The 23,601-nt window shown below is 37.8% G+C and overlaps 1 protein-coding gene across 2 annotated transcripts in view; it reads right to left on the bottom strand.

Moving 5' to 3' along the window:
- LGI1 (leucine rich glioma inactivated 1) overlaps positions 1-19,256 on the bottom strand; it is a 56,748-nt gene extending 37,492 nt beyond the window's left edge. For both annotated transcript variants that reach the window (XM_027839858.1, XM_027839859.1), the window contains exons 1-2: positions 18,786-19,256; positions 18,344-18,415 (exon numbers count right to left, since the gene is read on the bottom strand). In XM_027839858.1, the coding sequence (XP_027695659.1) occupies positions 18,344-18,415; positions 18,786-19,009 (296 nt within the window). In that variant the 5' untranslated portion in view covers positions 19,010-19,256. The remainder of the gene's footprint in view (positions 1-18,343; positions 18,416-18,785) is intronic.
- Between the last annotated feature and the right edge of the window lie 4,345 nt (positions 19,257-23,601).

Raw genomic sequence — 23,601 nt, 5'->3', positions numbered from 1 at the left:
TATGTACCAGAGCATTCCATTGGTCAATGAATCACCTGAACTACTTCCTGGACATTACTGGAAGCTGCTTCCTAGAGAGGAAAGGAATGACTTATGCATCCATTTTGCTATTGCTTATATTCCTTTAAATACCTCTTTCCTTCCATCTCTACAATTGTTTTTTTTTTTTGTTTCTTGTTGTTGTTTTTTTTCCAACTCATCAACAAAAATTTATTAAGTGCTTATAGGTCAGGCACTGTGCTCAGTGCTAGAGATGCAAAGAAAGGCAAAAACAGTTCCTGTCCTCAAGGAGATCATAATCTAAAGAGAGAAACAACGTTTAAACAATTATGTACAAACAAGGGAAATTTGGATAAATTGGAAGTAATCTGGTAGGGAAGGCACTAGTATTTGGGACCAGAAAAGGCTTCTTGTTGAAGGTGGGATTTTGGCTGATTTTAAGAAAGTCAGGAAACTAGGAGGGAGAGATGAGGAGGGAGAGAATTCCAGACACTGGCAAAGCCAGTAAAATTACAGAAGGTTGGGAGATAGAGTGTCTTTTTGGAGGAATAGCAAGGAGGTTCTGTAAGGCTTATAAACAATGAGACATGCATTATTGTTTCATTTGCTATGTACCTAGCTGCCAAAGAACTCCACGGTTGTTAATATTATTTAGCCCTATTCTCTCTTTTGCATTTAGAGAACAGAATTAAACTGAATGATAATTAACAGTCGTCTGGTAATCCACTTATGTGTTAATGTTGAAACAAACACATTTTAAATAAATGTGCTATATATATATATAAAATTTTAAATTTTAAAAATGTTAATTCAATGCATGTAAAGTTTAAAACATGAAACAACATGTAACCAAATTATTTCACACTTTAAAAAATTTGTCATTGAAAATATAGTCTTTCATTTAATTTGGCCAGGAAAACAAGTATAGTGTAACTTTATATATCTCGATCACAAGTTCTTAATTTGGGTCCACAAATTGGCAAGGGATCCATGGATAGATTTTAGAGGTATCATGAACTTGAATGGAAAAAAATCACATCTTCATTTTTGCTTTCTAATTAAAATTGAGTATTTCCTTCAATCATTTATAGCAACTATTCTAAGAAGGGGCAGCTAGGTGACACGGTGAATAGAACACCAGCTCTGGAGTCAGGAGGACCTGAATTCAAATCTAGCCTCAGAGACTTACTAGCTGTATGATCCTGGGCGAGTCACTTAACCCTGTTTACTTCAATTTCTCATCTGTAAAATGAGCTGAAAAAGGAAACGGCAAATCACTCCAGTATCTTTGCCAAGAAAATACCAAATGGGGTCATGACGAGTTGGATATGACTGAAAAGATTCAACAACAACAATTCTAAGAAGGGGGTCTATTGGCTTCACCAGACTTCCAGAGGCGTCCATGACACAAAATCGATTTAGAAAAAAACCCTGATCTGGATCTAGACCGATTGGGACCAACCTTAATCCTGCTCTGATATTATCTAAAAGTCTAGAGAGGAGTTTCATGATCGAGCTCCCATGAAATCGCATGTATCAACAACAACAAAATGTGTTAAAGGTTTGCTGGGACAGGGGCATATCTGTTCTATATAACAAGGTTTATCATGATACCCGTTAATATTCACTCTATATTTGTAAAGTATAACTATAAAATAATGAGACTGAATTTCTAGTAAATGGACCAGAACTTAAGCATCTAAGTAAGTATTGTCCCCTGAAACCTTAGGAAACCATGATATTATTCCAAAGATTCTGCCTTTGCTCAAATAATTTTTGGAATTCCTATTGGGAATTTCATTTATGGCACGTTCTTTCTCATCGTCTCAATGCTGGCAAATCTCTGTATTTTGAGGGAGGAAATAATTTTTGGAAGTAGCCAAAATTCATTCTAAGTTGACTCATTGGGTTGGGAAATACCCGTGGAGTATGTGTGTATGTGTGTGTGTGTGTGTGTGTGTGTGTGTGTGTGTGTGTGTGTGTTGTATGAAAAGTGAGGTATAGGTATCCAGGTTCTTTATCTCATGTCTTTGGAGTCTTTGAAGGCAATTTCCAAAAAGAAATATTTTAAGGAAAAAAGTTTCATTACTTTAGTCATAGCTAAAACATTTTTTTACAACATATTGTGTGTAAATTAATCAGGGGAATTAGCCTTTCTTCCACAGGTCAAGGTTTCTATGCGAGATGACATGGGAGAGGTTCTGGTGAGGCCCCACTGGGCCAACTTTCATAGCTGTTCTACTTTCTGTAAATTGAAAATATACAATTCTCTTTGAAAAGTGTCTTTCCATGTTCTATCCAATGACTACTATTTTGTTTCTATGGACATCCTAGATTGTGATGAAAGAAAAATCATTCATTTTAATAAAGTTTGGATATTAAAAAAACAAGTTTTGATTTCTTTTCAAATAGGTGAAAAGGGGAGTCTATCTCTACATAAGATAACAGCTAGAGAGATCAACATTTGTTAATAGATTTGCACAATCAAACATTTTGGTTCCTCCAATTATAGTATAAAGCCTTTATTCCAGTGACCAAATTATATGTCTCTGTATGTTTAATAGTGCCTAGAATAGGGCAGAATATGTCATAAGGCTTAGCAAATACTGAATGTTGAAAGGAAGGAGAATGAATAGAAGTAAGGAAAAGATGTAAATTGAGAAACACTAAACTGTAAGGAACCACAGTATAGATAGATAGATGATAGATAGATAGATAGATAATGGAGAGAAGTAGAGGTAAGACGAAAGGGAGTGATGATACATGGAGGAGGCAGTGAGGTTAGAATATAACTTTTAGACTTCGCAAAATTTAGATTTAGAATCTGAACTGTGGGATATTATGAAGTGCTCTCTTGCCATTCCAAATCTTACAAAATGCTCAACATCCCCTGAGTTGAACTTCTGCGAAAGTTGGCAAATAAATGACTTGGAACCTTCCTCTAAGAAAAATGAAATGAAGGATTCTTAAGTCTTTGTAATAGAGCAGAACATCCTAGCAAGGTCCCAGCTATGGAGAAGGACGATCAGCTTAGCTGAATTGTTTTGATTAAAGACAGGTGTTAAAACATTAAGTATCAACAGAAAGAGAAAAAGAATCTTCTGTTTAAATAGTAATTTATAGCTTCTAAGCATTTGACATGGAATTGGGAAGAACAGAGAAATGATAGAATTAATGGGATTTGAAATAGTGGAATAATGGAGAGGAGGCAATTCATGACACATAAATCAGGACCATAGACAAATGAATTGCATTTAGAGCTAAAACAATGAACCAAAAAGGTAAAATTAAGTAAATAATCAAATTTGTAAGTGGGGTAAGAATTTTGTAGCTGAGACTAATAAAGTGTAAAAAAGTGAGCTGAGAGGAACCTTCAAAGTGAATATTTGAAGGTATCCAGGTTCCGCTTAAGAAAAAGAGAACCATCTCATGTCAGAAGGAAAGATGGGGGAGGAAGACAAGGAATATTCTGGTTAATAATTTGGAAGAGTCTGATAGAATGGGCCTCAAAAAGGGGAGGCAAGAGAGGATAGCATTAAGTTGAAACACCTGAAGAGTTGTCAACCCAAGGGCAAACAACGAGGGTTCCGGTGGACAGACAGGCTTGAGTGAAACATTAAATCCTGTTTTTTGGAGAGGTAATAGGAAGATGATGTGGGGGAGAAGGTAAGCTGTAGTAAGGTTAAAAAGAAAGAGTAGTATAAACCAGAACTAGATGAGATCTAACTTCACTAGCTGTTAAGAAGCAACAAAAGAAGAAAGTAGATGTAGTCAGAGGATTCTTAAGGTCTTGGAGGGAAATGGGAGAAGTGAGCGGTAAAAAGATGGAAGCCCAGGCTACATTAGAGCCTATAAGCAAGGTAGAGGCTTCAAGAAGTGCCACTGGAAGGGCAACTAGGTGGTGTGATGGATAGAGCACTAGCCCTGGAATCAAGAGGATCTGAGTTAAAATCTAGCCTCAGACACTTGATATTTCCTAGCTGTATAACTTGGGACAAGTCACTTAACCCTGATTGCCTTGCCAAAAAAAGAAGTCTGGAAGTCCTTGGGGAAGGAGAGATTTTCATTTTTTTTTTACTTGGAGGGAATGCAAATTTAGCATTTAAAACGGTAATATTAATTTTAAATTTAAAAAGTAAGCATTGTCATACTTTTAAAGTAATGTTACAATTAGGTCATCAAAACTCAGAGAACCTTGGCCCTAGAACTCCATTTGACTTTTTCCAAGTTCAATGTGGGTAATCAGTTTTAAAAATATAAGGTGCTGAGATAACCAGGGAAACTATATTTTGCTAAAATGTACCATACATAGACAATGAAGTCATTCAAAAAAAATTTACAGTGAGTTTCTCTGATAAAGGCCTCATTCCTCAAATATATAGGAAACTGTGTCAAATTTATAAAATAAGAGCCATTCTCCAATTGATAAATGGCCAAAGAATATGAAAAAGCAGCATTCACAAGAAGTTAAAGCTATCTATAATTATATGAAAAAAATGCTCGAAATCACTATTGATTAGAGAAATGCAAATTAAAACACCTCTGAGGTACCACCTCACACCTACAGAAATGACAAATTTTGGAGGGAATGAGGAAAAATAGGGACACTACTGAACTGTTGGGGGAGTTCTGAACTGGTCCAACCATTCTGAAGAACAATTTGGAACTATGCCCAAGGGGTTATAAAACTGTGCATACCCCTCCATCCAGCAATACCACCACCACGTCTATACCCCAAAAAGATCAAAGGAAAAGGAAAAGGGCCTGTTTGTTTTGGTGAGACAATTGGGGTTAAATGACTTGCCCAGGGTCACACAGCTAATAAGTGTGATGGGTCTGTGACCAGATTTGAACTCAGGTCCTCCTGACTCCAAGGCCGGAGCTTTGTCCACTGCGCCACCTAGCTGCCCCTAAAAGGGCCTATTTGTAAAAAAAAAAATTGTAGCAGCTCTTTTTGTGGTGGCAGAGATTTGGAAATTGAGAGGATGTTTGGGGAATGGCTGAACAAGCTGTGGTATATGATTGTGATGGAGTACAATTGTGCTATAAGAAATGACAAGGGCAGTGATTTCAGAAAAAACATTAGAAGACCTATATAGACTGATGCATAGTGAAGTGAGCAGAACCAGGAGATCATTGTACACAGCAGAAGCAATATTGTAATGATGATCAACTGCGAAAGACTTAGCTACTTTGATCAATACAATAATCCAAGAAATTCCAAAGGATTTATGATGAAAAAATTCTGTCCACCTCCAGAGAGAGAACTGAGGAGTTCTGGGTGCAAAATAAAGTATAATTTTCTCACTTTCTTTATTTTTCTTGCTTTTTTTTTTTTACAATATAGCTAACATAGAAATACGTTTTGCATGATTTCACAAATATAATTGATATATTGTTTGCCTTCCAGTGGCTGGGGGAAAAATAGGAAGGAGAGAATTTAGAACTTAAAAATTGTTTTAAAAGAATGTTAAAAATAATTGAAGAAAAAGAAAAAATGTAAAGCGCATTACCTTTTGGGTTTGGACAATTTTTTTGTTATTATTGTTTAAAGGGGCAGAAACACAAAAACACAAACAGTTTATAGGGGAAATCTGTAAAAGGGTCTCTTGAAGAAAAATACTTGGGGAGAAATAATTCTGGGAGGGCCTGAGAGAAATCATCCTTCAGAAGAAAAAAAAGTACTTCCTGAAGGCAAAGATGACCAAAGTATTTTGTTTCTTAGCAGGTAATTTACATATGTCTATTATGAGGACTTTGAGGTTGATAGCTGGGATACCCTGATAACTTTAACTTTTAGTGACTATGAAAGAATTGTACATTGCCTATCTATGATGTGTATGACAAAAAGGGAGTTTTGTTTTCTCACGTTAAGGTAGAAGTGAGTCACTTTGCCCAAGGAGATCCAGCTTTGAGGCAAGAATCAGAAGAAGCAGAGTGGGGACAAGAGAAACAGAAAAGATAGAAGGCAAAGGAATAGAGGAAGAATACAGAAGTATGGGCTGCCCCCTCATGCATGAAGAGAGTCAGACCCAACAAAGTCCAGCTGGGTAGATGGCTCATAAAAAGCGGAGCTAAGCTGAGGTTGGAAAGCTGAGAGAAGAGCTTAGAACCTGCTCCTGCTGAGCTGCCTGGAGGAAGACAGGCTGCTATTGGGAGCTGCTGATTAGAGGAACAGTTTTGCTGCTGCAGTAAATTGGAGGAAGAAGAAATTGTTGCTGCCAACAGAAAGGAAAGGAAAGACTGCTCTGTCTTGTTCTGTACTACCTATGGCTTGACAAAGGGAGAGGCTTGTCAGCCTTGCCCCTCACTGCCATCTATGACTCAAGAGGAGGAAATCCCAGAGCCCAGCTGGTAAAGGAGACATGAAAAGCTTTGCAGATTCAAGAATAGGGAAACTGCTTTTGCTAAAAGAAGTGATACTTAGATCCCAGTCAAGGAGTGGTCTGAACAGAGCAATCAGAAGTGGCATATCCAACAGAAGCCTTATCCTGTTCCTTAAGGAATTCAAGGACATCAAACCCAGAATTTTAAAGTCATGAAGTGCCTTGGGCATAAAGGTTTCCCTACTTATATGTCTCTGTGCTAAATTTCTGTGCAGTTTGTGTCCATTCTCCCCTGCAGATATTGAGTGCATTCTTGGGAAAGTGTGACCCAGGTTTATGAACTCACTGTTATATTATGGTTATTTTTGCTTTCAGAAATGTTTGATGATTAAGAGCTAATGGTATAATGAGGGTTAATTTGTTTAAATTGGAAGACCATTAGTTGGGGCTCAGGAGCTACAATTATAAGTAGTAGATATATAGTTCCCCCACACCAGGGATTAGAGGAGCCTAAGAATGAATTATAGCAGTATGACACTGCCTCTGGCAACCTCCTCTACCATCCAAAGTCATTATAAACTGGGCAAGCAAGCCATCTCAGAAAGAAATAAGAAAGGAAAGTTGGTGATTGGGTGCCCTGCCCCTGGGCCACACTCATTCTACACAAGTCATGGCCTGAGCCCCCAGCAGTGTAAAACTCTACCACACATGTCACAAATTCAATAGTTAAAGCAACCATGTAAGTACGAAGAAGGAATGAAATAGTAGAATCATTCCCTGCCTCCATATGCAAATGTGTACAGACCTCTGTAGAATTAAGGGGGATTGTAATCTAGTCTGTCCCCTAATCCCTATGGAATCCCCTGTTCCAGCATAGTCATTTCAGAACTCATGATCCAGTGATAAAAGCTTGTTGAGCACTGTTTACCTCATGGAGTTCCACAGAAGTCTCTTGGGGAAGGCTAGAAAACTCTGAAGCCTCTTACCTAAGCTCTGGGGTTGTTAGAATTCTTCCAGGACATTGGAATTAAATAACGTAGACGTAGAGCTCAAGATACTCCCCCTTATGTTTTCCACCTCTGATCATAGATTACAACTTTCCTCTCTATCCTCCCTCCCCTGCATATCCCTAGAATAGATCTACTTTTTTCCTTAACTTTTTTTTCTTCTCCAGATGGTTCCCCTCTCCTATTTTCTTTTTCTAAGCATGTGCTGCCTTATGTAATTCCCATTTCCAGGCACAAGGGGCCATAGGATGGCAACATCTTGGAATTTTCTCCTATGAAGAAGCTCCTTTGCCTTGTCATTATGGACACTTGAAGCCACAGTAGAAAGGTCATATATTACATTAAAAAAACCTCCTTACCTTTTGGAATGTGTTAAAATAGTCAACAGAATTAACAAATAGAGTTGGGAACTGCTGATAAACATTTTCTTCAGTGTTCATCCTGAATGCTCAAGCAGTTGTGGTCACTCAGTATTTGATGATTTACAAAACAAACAAACAAAAACTTACTTGTCCCTATGGTAAATCACAGATACTCCTTGACTGAACAACCCAAATTGATTTATTCTCCAGCTAGTTCAACAACATCAAAACAGATTTTGTGGCTTCTCTCCTTCTCCATCATACCACTCTTGAATCCTCAAGAATTTTCCATTCTTTCCCCTCATCTAAACATTCATATTCCTATTAGTTTGTACTCCATCTTAATGGTACCCACAAATTGTCCCACTGTATGTTGCCCTGGTCAGACACAGACATGTGTTCAGTTCTCAGTGTCACATTTTAGGATAGATATTGACAAGCTGGAATATTACCAGGGTGCTGAAGACATTTTAAGCCTTGCTTTTTATGAATTGGTGGAAGGAACTAGGAATGTTTAGCCTGAAGAAAAGAAAACTAAGGGGAAACACGATTGCTGTTGAAGGGCTGCCATGGAAGGCGGATTAGACTGTTTTACTTGGCCCCAGAAAGCAGAACTAAGAGCAGTGGATGGAAGCTGTAGAGAAGTAAATTTCAACTTTATCAAAGGAAGAACTTCCTAATAATTACAACAGTCTAAAAATGAAATGGTTGAGGCCCTCGTGTTGTAGTGGATTCCCCAAATTCTCAGGGAGACTCTAACAATGGGCCTGCAGAAACCTTAATGTATCCTGCCTTTGCTGTTTGAGTTCAGTGTCAGTCCTCTATGGAGGAACCCTGAAGTCCTGTCTACATGTAGAAAATACCACTATACAATTGTTTGTTCATAGGAAGTAGAAGAGACTGAAGGAAGATATCCATTCTAATTGATAACTGAACAGGAATCCCCTCTATAACATATCTGACCAGTGGTCATAAAGCATTTGTGTAAAGACTTCTTAAAGGGGAACCCACTGCCTTATGAGGCACTCATTCTACTGCTGGGAAATATTTCCTGACATCAAGTTTAAATTTACCTTTTTACAACTTCTACCTGGAATTGACCTCTAAAGCTAAATAGAACAAATCTAGACAGTTACCTCTATGATAGCCCTTCTAATAATCAAAGATAGTTATAATGTTCCCCAGAGTCCTCTCTAGGGTAAACATTCCCAATTCTTTGAACCGTTTATCATATAATGTAAGGTAGAGTCCCTTCTCCATCCTGGTCTCCCTTCTTGAGATATTGTTTAGCTTATCAGAGTTCTTCTTAAAATGTAGTACCCCAAACTGAACACAATACCCCAGATGTGGTCTGACCAGGGGAGAGTACATCTGATTTATTATATTTATATTTATTATTTATTATATTATATATATTTGTTATATTTATTATATCCCCTATATCCCTTCTAATGCAGTTGAAGAGCGCATTAACCGCCTACCTTACATCTTTCCATTTTTCTACAAAAATAGCATGAGAGTATTTGTCAAATACATTGATAGGACATTCCCTGATCCACTATTCTAGTTGTTATTGTTGAGTCATTTTTTTCAATCGTGTTCAACTCTTTGTGACCCTATTTGAGGTTTTCTTGGCAAAGATACTGGAGTGGTTTGCCATTTCCTTCTCCAGTCTAGTAATACTGTCAAAAAAGGAAATGAGGTTACTCTGGCATGACTTCTAAAGGAAGCCATGCTTGCCTTTCATAGTTACTACTTCCTTTTCTAAATGTTCTCTAATCATTCCTTTCATAATAAGTTGTAGAATTTTTCCAGGATTCAAAGTGAAGATCATTAACCTGTAGTTTGTGGACTGTATTCTCTTCTCTTCTTTGAAAATCAGGACAATGGTTGCTTTTCTCCAGTACTATGTTACTCTCTTCCCCTGGTATATGGTGTAGTGGACAGAATACTGGATTTGAAGTATAAAAGTCCTGGGTCTGAATTCCAATTCTGCCACTTAATTACTTTTTTGACCTTGGGCAAGACACTTGACCTCTTTGGGCCTCAAGTCTCCTTATCTTTAAAATGAGGTGGTTGCCCTAGATGACCTGTGAGATCCCTTCCAACTCTCAGTCTATGATCTTTTGATCCCATTCTTCATGAATCATACAAAGATCATTGTCAGTGGGTCAGTGGTATCCATCTGCCAAAGTCTTTCAGTAGCCAAGGATGTGGTCTATGATTATGAAGGTCTGGTTATGAAGGTCATCAAGCACAGTGTGATGTTCTCTTATCTCCCTACTCTCTTGGATATCAACACTCCAGGAGCCATTTTTGTTCTCTTCTTTCCAGATCAAAGATCATTTTCCTTGACACAGGAAACAAAATAATATTTGAACAGCCTTTCCCTTTCTCCATCCTTCATTATCATTATCCCATTTGTTTTGAGCAGTGGACCTATTCCTTCTTCATTCTTTCCCTTTTCTTCAGTATAGATACAAAATATATTTTTGTTATCCTTAGCTTACTTCTCTAACCTCAACTCATCGTGAGCTTTAGCACTATTGATTATATTCTTATGGGATTGTGCTACTCTTCTCTGTTTATTCTCTGTTATCTGATCTTGGTTCTATTATTTGCACTTGTCTTTCTCCAAATCTACATTGGCTGGTGAGTTCCCTGTGCATCCACATCTTTTTAGAAAATTTCCATTTTTCTTTCTCATCAGAACTGTTTTTCTTTGTGTCTTAACATAAGAATTTTATTCTTATGAGCTCCCCATCCCTTCATTATTATGGGCATTACTGGTGTAATTAGTAATCCCTACTGCTTTTATTAGTATGGGCATTACTGATGCTCTGCATCAGTATTATTATCAGTCTATTACAAAGACTTAAGAATCCTTCATTTTATTTTAATTTTATGCATGTCAATAATTCCATTGCTGGAATTATTGAAGATTATGCCAGCAAAGCAAAAGCTCTGGATGTTCTTCCGTGATGGAGAGGTTTTTTGTTTTTTTGTTTGTTTGTTTTTGCGAAGCAATTGGGGTTAAGTGATTTGCCCAGAGTCACACAGTTAGTGAGTACTATATGTCTGAGGCCGGATTTGAACTCAGGTACTCCTGACTCCAGGGCTGGTGCTCTATCCACTGCACAACCTAGCTGCCCAATGGAGAGGTTTTGAACATGGCCTTGGCTATAGTTGGAGTTTACTTGCCTGCCTAGCTAAGTACGAAAAAGTAGGCTGCCCACTTGGTGATGGATGCTTTGGTCATAGCAACCCATAGAACAATGAAAAATGCAAAACTGTTCACAATCCTCTGTGGCTTACTTCTGTTGAGAAAATAGAAGAAAATGGAGTATAGAATACTGAGGATCATGCATTTTAGACTATCACTAAACATTAACTCAGTTATTGATGTGTAAATGAGATATCTTTGTTTAATGCACAACATGCATAGTCATCTTGACACCTTCACTAAAAATAAATCTAGAAGACAAAAGAAAGGTGCAGGTAAATAGAAGGATGGTTAATAGATTCTTCTTGGAGAGACAAATAAATTCAACGTATGCCTTGGTACTCAGTATCTTCCATGTAAAGGCGAGAATGACAAAACACACGTTGGAAAATACAGTTCAGAAACAATGAAGAAGAAAGGACAATAGCTTATAGACCACACAGAAGCTTCATGCCTATACATCATGAATGAGACAAAAATTGGGAGGCACTATGGCAACCATCAAATAACGTCACAAAAAATGAAATTGCTTATATTTAACAGGTAAGAATTGACTCATTATTGATATGGGAGTCATTACTGATTGATCTATCTTGCACAGTCAGACCATTGATTTGTTAGAGGAAAAAAAATCAAAGTTAATTTAAAAAACAACTATCTATAATAAAACATTAATAAAATAATGAGAAAATAAAAAATGAGAAAAGTCTATCGTACACAACTAAAATTCCACCCTGAACTATTTAGACACATTACTAATGATGAAAAATAAAATACAGATAGTAGAAAAACCATTGGCACAAATTATAAGAATTTCATATGGAAGTTTAACTGATATAAGTCTCAACTGTCATGACATGAAGATCATAAGAGTCTAAGAACCACCTCAGTCAATTGTGAGAAGTACTGCCTGACAAAGTAAAAATCAAAGATAGAAAAAAACATAAATTTAAAGAAAGTTTAGATAAATACCCAACTAAACAAAGTCTTCCTGAGGACACTTAAGGGTAAAACTTGGAAGAAGACAAGAAGCAAAAATTAGAGAAGATCTGTAAAGATTTTCATAGCACCACCAAGGATAGTGGAGGCACCATATTTGAACTCTAACATCCCTGTTCCAGATGTGTATCTTGATGAAACAAAAATAATCCCAAAGAAAACAAAGATGGATAAACCAACTGGACTATACCAAGTATATACAGAGCAGATCTGTGTTGGAAGTGACGCAATATTGAGAGAACTGAGGAACTGATCCTTAAGCTATCTGGAGGAAGAGAAAACATTAGGGACTTGGAAAAAGTTTTAAACCTCATGATAACTAGCATTAATAACAATCAACCCATGCACCTACTTTCCATTCTAAAGTAAATTTTAATGAGAATAATCTACCCATATATTGAGGATACTCTTGAAGAAGATATTAAAAGGAAATTGGTAGATTTTCACAAGAAACATTACACTTTTTTTTTTTACCAATTTTACACAATTGACTGAAAGATGTAAAGAATAAAAGATTCTACTGTGATTGTTTCTGAACTATAAGAAAGCATTTGGTTCAGGATAACAAAATGCTCCCTTAAACATTCTCCTCCAATAAGGTATCTCTATGCATGTCAAAATCATGTAAGATTCTTTTTATAGCAGATAAGCTTGTTCAATGACCCTATGACTATTGATATCAAGCAACGCATACAAATAGGGAAATGGCTGCTTGTCAAAGGTGTTTGCCACTGTCATGGAGGAGATCCAGGGCATAGGACAAGTTGAAGAGTGATATCATGTAGATAGTGAGGTCCTCACAATACTCCTGTTTGCCAATAACATTGTATTAATTGCATCAAGGCCCAAAACATTGTGCACCCTCCTAAATGAGATCCAGTATCACTCAGAAAAGTTTGGTTTAACTATCCACACAGAAAAAAACAAGGGGATGAAGAATGCTTATTGTCCAAACTATGCTATGCACTTAAATTGACAACCTATAGAGCTTATCCACCTGTATCTTTGTCTCTGTCTCTCTCTCTCTTTCTCTCTCTTGCTCTCTGTCTCTATCTCAGAAAGAATTTTCAAAAGGACATGAGCTGGGTCCAGAATTGAACAGGAAGAGGAGAATGGGGAAGTTGCCTTGGGAAATTGCAAAGCTCTTTTAATCACTCCAAGCTTCTTATTGAAACACAAAACTATTTTTAAACACCATTATGGCAGCAAATCATGGAACACTTCAGATCCCAAAGAACTGGGAACTGAGTGTAAAGCAGACAGAAGCGAACTTCAACACATTTCAAACCAGGAATTAGGCAAAAGAAGTGATATAAGGGATGCCATCAAATAAATGTGTGATGGGCCATACATGTGAGGAGAGTAAAGGATGACGAATGGCGAGTCCTCATAATGTCATGAGAACACATGAAATGGCCCCACCAATTTGCATAGACCACTTCTAGGGAACTTAGGAGAGTACATGGATACAAGTTACCTGGAATGGGCAAGAATGGATGGGTTGTGAGTGATATCATTGAAGAAAATACCCACCTTAATGAGATCATCAATCTCATTGGAGAGTACTTCATTGGAGTACTAAGGATTACTCCTACCAACGTAGCTTAAAATCTCATTCCACCTTGAGAACAGATGGCTACATGAGTGGATGTTATGAAAAAAAAAGCAACCCAAGACTTCACCTAGTAGCCAACCTCTGATATTAAACCTTTCCAAACTTGGGCTGGTCCTCAGACAACAGATATCTAGACTACTGCTGATGTATACCTGAAATTCTTCCACTTTTATAGGAAACTCTGTTGATATAGCCTATAATAACTAAGCTAGAATCATCTCCATGCCATTATGAGCCAATGGAGCAGACCTTTAGTGGAAGATGGGATCATGCAGAAAAGGATAAAAAAGAAAAAAATGAATGTCTACTGTTGTATGCGTTAGCCATGTTTTCCCCCAAAGCATGTTGTAGAAGGAATAACTAATATACTGGAAGACAGACATAATCTAAAATGATATCAATAAGCTAGAGCTTTTGATTGAACCTAATAAGATTAAATTCCCATGAGATAAATGTAAAGTCATGCACTTGCATACAAAAAAATCAATTTTACCAGTGGAAAGAGGAGGAGACATGGATTGCTAGCAGCTGTTTTGGAAAAGGGGTTTAGTAGAAAAGGGGCTAGGGTTTTTAGCAGACTACAAGCTCAAAATGAACCAGTAAGGTGATAAGACACACATGAAAAAGTTTCATTAATAGCGGCTTAGTTTCCAGGAATAGGGAGCTCGTATTATACTCTTCTCTGCTTAGATCTCATCTCGAGTATTATGTTCAATGCTGGGCACCACAGTTTAAGAGGGATGTTGATAAATTAGAGAGTGTCCAGAGGAGGGAAACCAGTATGGTGAAAGGTTTTAAGTCCATCACATATGAGTATCACTCGAAGAGTCTGAGCAGGTTCAGCCTGGAGAAGAGAAGACTCAGGCAGAAGACATGAAAGCTGTCTGTCTTCAAATATTTAAAAGACTATCATGTAGATGAGGAAGAGACAGATGTAAGCTTGATACCAGGAAAAACATCTTAAATTATTGGAGCTACCCAAAAACAGAATGTGTCACCTCTGGGGATCGTGGGTTCCCTTCCTTGGAGATCTGCAGGTATAGGTTGGACAACCACTTGTCAGGTATGTTACAGTGGGGATCTCTTTAGTGTATGGGTTGGAGTAGATGTCCGCTGAAGTATCTTCTAATCCCAGATCTGTGTGACCCTATCCATTTAATTAGTGTAGTTTAGTTCCTTGGTGGTGGTGGTGGTGGGGGGGTGTTTTTAGAGTAATGATACTGGATGAAAAAGGAATAAATGGAAATGGGCCAGAAAGGGGAGAGATATGTGAGTAGTAAGTGTGGGCACGAATAAATGGGAACCCATTCATTTTTTAAAAACAACTTAGGAAGCTGATAATTATTTCTGACATTCATTTTTTTGTTTGTCATTTAGTTTGGGATTGTTTATTTATCTCTGCCAATTTGTTGGTTGATTCGTAGATTCAAGAAAAGATCAAAGAGATAAATATTTCTAGATTTTCCATGGGGACCAATTTTGCAGCCTTTTTGCAGCCAGAATCTCAGAGGAATAAATAGGAGTTTTGTCTATTCACATCACCTCCTTTTATATCTAGTTTTTGAAGCCTCATACTACATTCCAACCCGAGATGCACTCTGTACTTAGAGAATTCTCCTAGGAGCTGGAAACTTTTAAGTGCATTAAAACATCTCACAAACTAATGGTGATTTGGTCACACATCACCCTCTACAAATTAGAATTAAGTTCCAGCTACTAGTCCCTCCCTTTAGGGGATTTCAGAGAAGAAGAAAAAAAAAAACCCAGCCTGTATCCAAGAGGGAATGGGGCCATATTATCATAAAAAAACCCACAACAAAACACAGTGTTCTAAATTGTGTTCACTCATGAAATTTCCTTACCCACTAAGCTTAAAGGGAGAATACGCTCTCAATGATTATGTTTCCTCATTGACTTCCATAAAAAACACGAATATAGATAGATGAATTTTCTTGGGCAAATCTTGTTAACTACAATCTTACATGGAGACATTACTTCGAATAATCCTTGCACAACCAATCTGTTTAATTTTCTCTTTGATCGTTCTATTATTCCCATTGGCAGATTTTTCCTTTCTCCTTTTCCAAGAGTGTGGCTTCTTTTTTTTTTTTCATTCTTCAAAACAAACTGACAGCCTCAGCCTCACATAATTCCTTCCCCACACGTTGCCTAGAACTTAAGGAGGAACTGTGCCTGTTTCCCTTGGTACCCCAGCCTGATATTTTAAAAAGTACCCTCCATCTTGACTTCTGCACTCAGACATCTGCAAAAGTCTGCAAAAGCATTTGGTTCCACAATTTTAAAAAATGTCAGATTGCTGTAAGAGGTGATGGAAATATGGTGTTTCTTTCCTTCCTTCCCCCATAGCATAATAGAAAGCAATTAATTGCCTCTGCATCTCAGTAAAGTGATTTGATGCTGATATGCATCTATTCACAGGATATGAGATGCCACCTAATCTGTTCTGTAACCTCTAACAATTTAATATCTCTTCCTAGAATTCATTGCAAATTACAGGTAATAGTTATCCCACACCTCTCATCTTGCTAACCATGTAGCCAAATAGCACTAGAACCTTGGCTCATGTGTGTACCAATCAGTTCCAGTCTTAAATATGGAAGAAGTTGTAACCATCCTACTAGTGTGCTTTCAAGGTTCCGGAGGCTCTTCCTCCACCTCCCCCTTTAATGCCTTTCTAATCAATTTTCTGATGGCTGAAATTGTACCCTTAGCTTTTTTTTTTTTTGCTTGAAAAAAAAAAGCAATTTTGCATTTTGCACATGCCTCTGGGAAGAATAACACTGAATCTTATCATTTGTTAACACCTTAGTGTGAATGAGTTGATCAGATACTTGCCTGAAATCAGAGTTTGATAGGAGGGAGAGAATAGGAAGGAATTGATATTTAATAGGAGACATGGCAGATGGAGACAAAGTTGGAGGGGGGAGAAAAAGGACATGATCAAGAATAAATTTCACCTACTTTGTAATGTCATAGAGAATTAGCTCTGGTACCAAGCTACCATTTTGATGCATGTCAGCATGAGTTAGCTGAGGGCGTAGAACAAGAGTTACTTGTCCTTTTGTTGTTTCTGTAATCTGAACTGCTTTTAGAAATAAGGGCTGGAATGTTCCATAGGAACTCAGAGCATGGAACACTGAAGCATGGCACATTCTCCAAGTAGGCTATTTAAAAACAAGTCATTTGGCTTCCCCCTGTGATTCTAAATAAGTGTAATTGCATTATCTGAGCAGCCACAGTAACTATTTCCATAATGTTCTACCACATCTGTGCCTTCCAAGGCTAGGTCTATACAGGAAGAAATGGAGTGGAGATTTGGTAATTGGTTTATTTGATCAATTTCAGCTGTCCATGTCACAGCTAATATCCATCAAAGGTCAGAAAAATAGAAGGTTGGACTTGTGTTAACACTTCTACTTTGAACTTTACCACTTAACAGTCCTCATTAGGGACTTTTAGAACCATAAAATGGTATTTTTGAAAACATTTCCACTCCCACATCAACATTTTCTGGGGAAAAAGAGTAATCAGAAGCACAACTGCCAGATACATTAAAAAACTCTATCATTGTCCTTATAGAAGCCATTCTTTCATTGCATGGGAGGTAACACTAGATGATCTTCCAACTCTAAGATTCTATGTCAAGTAAATTTGTCACTTACTGAAGGACATTAACCAGTTGATGGTCATTAGCTAAGAAATCTATACAACATCAAAACAACTGCTCAATTTAAAGACTTAGGGGAAAATCTTGGTCAAGCCAGCTTTTTGATATTATATAGACAAAGTGATGGGTTGGTTACATTTTTTACCTTTTATATGGGTTGCATGGCCCTGTGCAGATAGGCATCTAAAAACCTTAGGCATCCAAACCAATCAATGTCTTCAGGCCAAAAGCATCCCTTTTGGACCCTTCATTATCCAGTTAGGCTGTCTAAATTATCAAAAGAGTCATATGATTATAATATTTCCACTTTGTTCTGTAGACAAACCCTGAGCACTGTTTTAAATGTAAGTTACAGAAAGGGTTAGCTCATTAATGTAAGTCTCCTCCCAAATGTTACAATTCAAAATAAATAACCAGCTAAATCACTACCACAGAGAGCTGACTTCTTGGTCAAATGTTATTTTTTGAAATGTTCTCAGGCATAGACTTGAAGATGTTGGTCCCTGGTGGCCAACTCAAAACATACAGCCAAGGCAGTTACTCCTTTAAATTGCTAAAGATTAGCTAATGAGCGCAAAAAAAACCCCCAAAAAACAAAAACAAAAAACCCTGTCAATTAAAAATTCTTAACAATATCTTTAATTACCCATATAGAGAAAGGTAAAATCTGTCTTTTTTTTTTTCACATGGTAAATCCCTTATAGCAACTGCGTACTTAGTCTCCCCGAGAGTCAACATCTTGAGTACATATGTTGTCATGATTAGGTCTGTATTGACTAATTCAAGACGAAAGGGCAGAATTACCAAAGACTCAAAGCCAAAAATGAAAGTGAAATAGAGGAATGAAATTGGGAGAAATGTTGTAATGGTCAACCAACTTCAGCAATTGCCTTTCAAGTCCCCCGTGGAACAGGTTAACAAATATGCCATCATCGCAGCTGGGCTGTGCATTCATTCTGTTTCCAGTGGGAGATGAAAAACCCCACATCTTTCTTATTTTGTCTGAGTGCAAATATACATGTTATAAAACACATCCATGCCTCTCCTAAAACTAATACTCAGCTTTTTAGGGACATGTAATCAATAAGATATAATAAATAATCATGATATAAATATTTCTCACAGGAGCTGCAGAGATGGTGTGAGTATAAAACTCCCTTCTAAGATTTCAGTAAAACCAGATCTCACAAAGGATCTGAAAGAAAAAGAAAAAGAAAAAGAAGCTTATGTTAATCTAGTTTAGCATAACAGTCACTATATTAAAGACTATTTTATGTGACACAATACTATTCTTTTCCAGATGAAGTCACAGGCAAGAATTCGCTACAGGTTTCTCATAACAATGAACAGAACAATCTAAAGGGGTTTAAGATCAGCTAGGAGAAGAGGAGAATCAGGATTTTAAAATGCAGCCGGACTGTAACACTGTCAGAAGGCTTGGCATGCAGGAGGAATTTTCCTCCCCAGATCATCCTTCTGTCGGCATGTACAAAATACCAAATGCACTGGTTTATGTTATAAAAAAAATAACATAAATGAAAGAACAAAATGCTTACGGGCCTTACAGTGAGATAACATCAGGAGGAACGCTGCGTGGAATAGATCTGGCATTTTCACATAAAGCATTATCTTTGGTGCAAGTACACAAGGCAGGACATTTTGGCTTCGTTGGTTTCTTCCCTTCAGTCAGCAAAAGCACAGATAAAAAGCATAGGAAATAAGCAATTCTTTTCAAGGGGATGCTGGCATTGCTGGCACTTTCCATCCTTTTGATCTTTTCTGGTTCCATCCAGTAGAAAAAATATCCCCAAACATGAACAGAACGCTTCTGGATTCAGAGGGAGATTGTCTTGCTCTCAGGCCAAGTCCAGAATTCGTCCACCCTTTTCTGTTCGCCTCTGTGCCTGTTTTTAAAAACAGGGACCTGCAGCTGATTCGTGAGCTGCTCCTCACTCAGGCAGTGCTCAGCTCCGAGGGAGAGACCTGTGAGGTGCTCTAAGATGGGCAGAATCCAACTGGCTGGAAGAGAAAACAGACTTGCATCACAGCGACAACACTGAGCCCAACACAGCATTGGAGGGCAAAGTGATGTAAGAGAAAATAAACAGCTTTCTGCTTTCACAGGGAGGCCCTTTAATTGTTACCAAAAATAGGGCAGCATTATGGCTTATTAGTGGGTGGGTGGGTGAGTGGGAGCAGTCATCTTGCACTGGATCTCGCTGCAATCTCTGAAGAAACCTTGGGGAATTTTCTTTCCCCATGGCAAGCAAACTCACAAGTGAAGCTATATTTAAAGCTGACACCCGCTGGAAAATGAAGTTAGACGGAACTCTCCCCATTATCGGAAAGCCTTTTGATGATTCTTTTATTCTACCTTGTTCAAGTTCTCCTACAAAGAAACATGAGCCCAAGGGAGATAATGATCATAAAGTATCATAAATGCTTGTTGATCAATATAAGGGGTGAGTATGCATCATTACCGAGGAGGGGGGAGGGAGCGTGTGAGACTGGATAGATTACAAGATATGCCTCACTTTACCCAAGCAAAGTGTTTTCTGAAAAGTTTCCCGTAAATCAGGTTTTTGTAAATTGAATCCTATTTTAAATGCCCGAGTGAAGCTTGCTATATAAAGGAATCATTTGAGGAACCAGGTTGTAGAAGTGAAGACTCTCTTTTTTATATGAATAAAGCACTTTTTAGCGGTGGGGTACAGTGGAAAGGGGCAGAGTTTTTGAGCCAGGAGACTTGGGTTCGAATTATGACTCCAACGCTATGTGACCATAAGTCAGAACCTTCATTTCCTCATTTGTAAAACCGGGGATAGTGACACTTCTTTTATCTACCCTTCTGGGTTCTCGTATTTTGAACAAACTAGGACTCCACCCAGCCAATCTCCAACGTCGCTAAGACCCCTGTACTGTAGGTTTCCTCTTCTCCCATTCCCCGCCCCTCCTCCATCCTGAGTATGAGGAAAGTGCTTTGTAAATTATAAAGCACCCACAATAATCGCCATAATAATTGACAATTAAAGGGCACTTTAATGTTTGCAGAGCTCTACCCACATTGTTCCATTTAATCATTTTAGGTGGTAGGTACCACAGGAGAATTAGATCTAGTTCTAGACACATAAATCTAGACCTGGAGGGGACCTCAGGAGGCAGTTAGTTCAGCCCGTTCATTTTATAAATGAAGAAACTGAGGCCCAGGAAGGTCAAATATCCTACCCACGACACACGAGTGGCAACTGGCAAAGGTAGGATTTGTAGGACCTTTGACTTCAAATCCATTGTTCTTTCTACTTGTACCATGCTGCCTTATTATTCTCATTTTACAAATGAGGAAACTGAGGCCCATAGGGGTTAAATGACTTGCCTATGGTTACATAGCTAGGATTTAAATTCAGGTCTTCCTGAGTCCAGGTCTCCATCCACTAACCCAAACTGCTTCCCACAAATGTGAGTTAATATTTATTTTGAAAGTGGAATATTCGCTGGACTAAGAGCCTGGAGATCTAGGTTCTACTCCAGCTCTGCCAATAACTAAGAGCAAGTCCCTTTCTTTCTCTGTGCCTTAATTTCCTCACCTCTAGAATGAAGAGGTTGAATTAAATGGTCTCTTGAAATCTCTCCATCTCAAACATTCTGTGATTCTATAATTCTATGCAATCTAGAATTTCAGACTAAGACAAAGACTGGCTAGAAAGTATAGATTTGATGTTTACAGTGAAACATCTATGTATTTATGATCTCATCAGTACAGATACTCTCTCCACTAGTATAGTTCACAATCCATGTGAAACTTCCCATCCTGTCCAACTCTTTCCAAGAGTCCTCCGGAGAGGATCTAACCAATGCCCTGCTTAAAAAAAAATTCAGTAATAACTGTGCAACAGTAAGTTGATCAAACCCTCAGTCTCTCTACACAAATTCTCCTTTTCTAGTCATACACCTTCTTAACAATGTCTTTTCTACCACTTGTATACAAACTTTCATTGGTAATATATTGCTCAAATATCAGCCTATTTATATTCATCATATATCTTTTCATTGCCGTTTGTGACGCCTGCAATTATGATACCCCCAAGATCAGATTGTTCCATGTCTTTCAACCATATAGCATGACCATGAAAATATGTGTTCAAGGAGTGATATGTGGTTGCAAGGAGTAGCTTGAGAAAGAAGGTGGTACAGTTTTCCAAATGCAATCCAGCCGTTGTTTTTGTTCTGCTCAATTCTGGGCCCCATTCATAATCAGTCTCCAGGGTCTCTAAGTTATATGAATGAACTCAATGGTCTGCCCATAATCTAGGCAATAGGTATTCCTCCTCCGCTTGGGTTTCACTTTGGCTGTGGATGGATTAATGCACCAGTCATTTGTTTGAGGTGGCTGTGGATTTTTTAATTGAGGAGGTACTTTAGTGTTCAGGGGCTTAATGCAATCAGCTGGTCATCTACAAGCAGGAACATCCAGAAAACATCTGTTCTGACAGGGAATTCCTCTTTCACTTGTATTTTGTGTAGGACATTCTCCATGATTGTGGTGAACACCTTCAGTGAGCTTCTATCTCCAAGTCTTATACCTCACTTAATACTGGTAACCAAGAGATTGCTGGAGAGTTATCTCTTTGGTGGCATCTGTCAAGGAATCTTGTACAATCTTAATGTATGTATAAGAGACACTTCATTGGAAAAACATCTCTTGAAACTGTATTTCCTCTGTTGAGTCAAATGCTTTTGTGTAACCAAAAATAATAAACATAGTGGGATGCACATTCTTTATAAGAATATATAAATTATGTTCTCTTTATGCACCTATAAATATTTATTCCCTTCCCTCTCTCTTCTCTGTACACCATGGTATTAAGAAACCATGAAGGTGTTTTTCAGAGAATTATTTACCAAACTCTGCCTATTCTGTTTCAATGTTTTCAATAAAGATACCCTTGTACCTAGATCATTCTGATAAAGATGGTATAGGGATGGGTCCTAGACTTTGACTTCATTGATGTAAAGATCTCTGAGTGAGAACTTCCAGTACCAACTGATGTTGTCACCTTCTCAGCAACTTTTAGCCCAAGGAATTGTCTAGGGCACTGAGAGGTTACATGCCTCACCTGGTGTCATATAACCAGCATGTGTCAGAGATAGGGCTGTAACCCAAGTCTTCCTGGCTATGAGACCAATTTTCTATCCTCTATACTCTGCTGCCTCTCAAAGATTTTGTAGAGACAAGAGAAAAGGCATATGGATCAGTTGTTAGTGATACTATCATCTTCTCCATACCTTTCAAGTCCTTCCCTCTTTGAGGTATCTTGAAGGTTGATCCCTGCATGCTACGTGTCATCTTCAGTATGGATTTTGTTATGTCTGTTAGGTATGCTTCTTAATTTTATTTTGTTGAGGGCTATTTCCACTCCTTCAATTAGTATATTAGGTTCTAAGGAATTCCAGTCTAAATGTAGCAATTCCTCTATTATCTATAATGAGAACAAATTACTATGGAAATGGCTGGTAGATCTGTTACATTTTACAGCTATTTGTTATTTTCCTTCCAATTTCATCTTTAAGTCTTTTGGGGATACCTGGCTCAGTTAGCTCTCATGCTAAACTTCTCATAAAGCTTATTTCCTCTTCTTTTGTTTTTCCTTGTTTTGTGAGGCAATTCTATTCATAATCTTCCATAATCTTGTCCTAAAATGTTTTGCAAGTAAATTTGTATTCTAAACCAGTGTTGCCTTTGGATGTTATGTTTCTCAACTTGGCAAGAAGATTAATTCTTTACTGCTGAGGTGGTTTCTGGTATTTTCTGGCTTTCTGTTTCTGGTCAGTATCTTACAATAGTTTAACTTCTCTATGAAATAGCTATAATGTGGTAGGGTGGGGAGAAATGGGGGAGAAGAATCTCATAATTGTCTTTAAATAAGGGTGGGAGAGTGGGAAGTATCACTGATTGTGTCCCTCTCTCCTTCCCAGTGTCCCCTGTGAGTATTCTGGGAAACGGATGAGGGAATAGTGCCATAAAGAAGACTGAGAAGAGGATGGGGTCATGGTAGAAAGAGGGTATATCACTGAAGGGTTGTGTCAGGGAATCAGTTGGTTTGATAACTATCAGTTTGAGATCTACTGGTAGTCCTTATCTGCTGGGTGAGAATTCTGGTGTGAAAGGAATTTAGTTTTGGTGGAGGTATTTATTTTAAAATATATAAAAGATGAGAAGGTAGAGCCCTCGGTAATTCTAGCACAATGTCTTCCCAGAGCCTAACAATATATATATTGTTATATATATATATAAAAAGAACATATATCTATGTATGTATGTATATGTATGTGTGTGTGTATATATGTATGTGTGTGTGTGTGTGTGTGTGTGTGTGTGTGTGT

The sequence above is a fragment of the Vombatus ursinus genome, unplaced genomic scaffold, assembly GCF_900497805.2.
Source record: "Vombatus ursinus unplaced genomic scaffold, bare-nosed wombat genome assembly UNPS02014833.1, whole genome shotgun sequence".
Taxonomy (NCBI): Eukaryota; Metazoa; Chordata; class Mammalia; order Diprotodontia; family Vombatidae; genus Vombatus; species Vombatus ursinus.
This window is presented reverse-complemented; position numbering and strand designations above follow the sequence as displayed.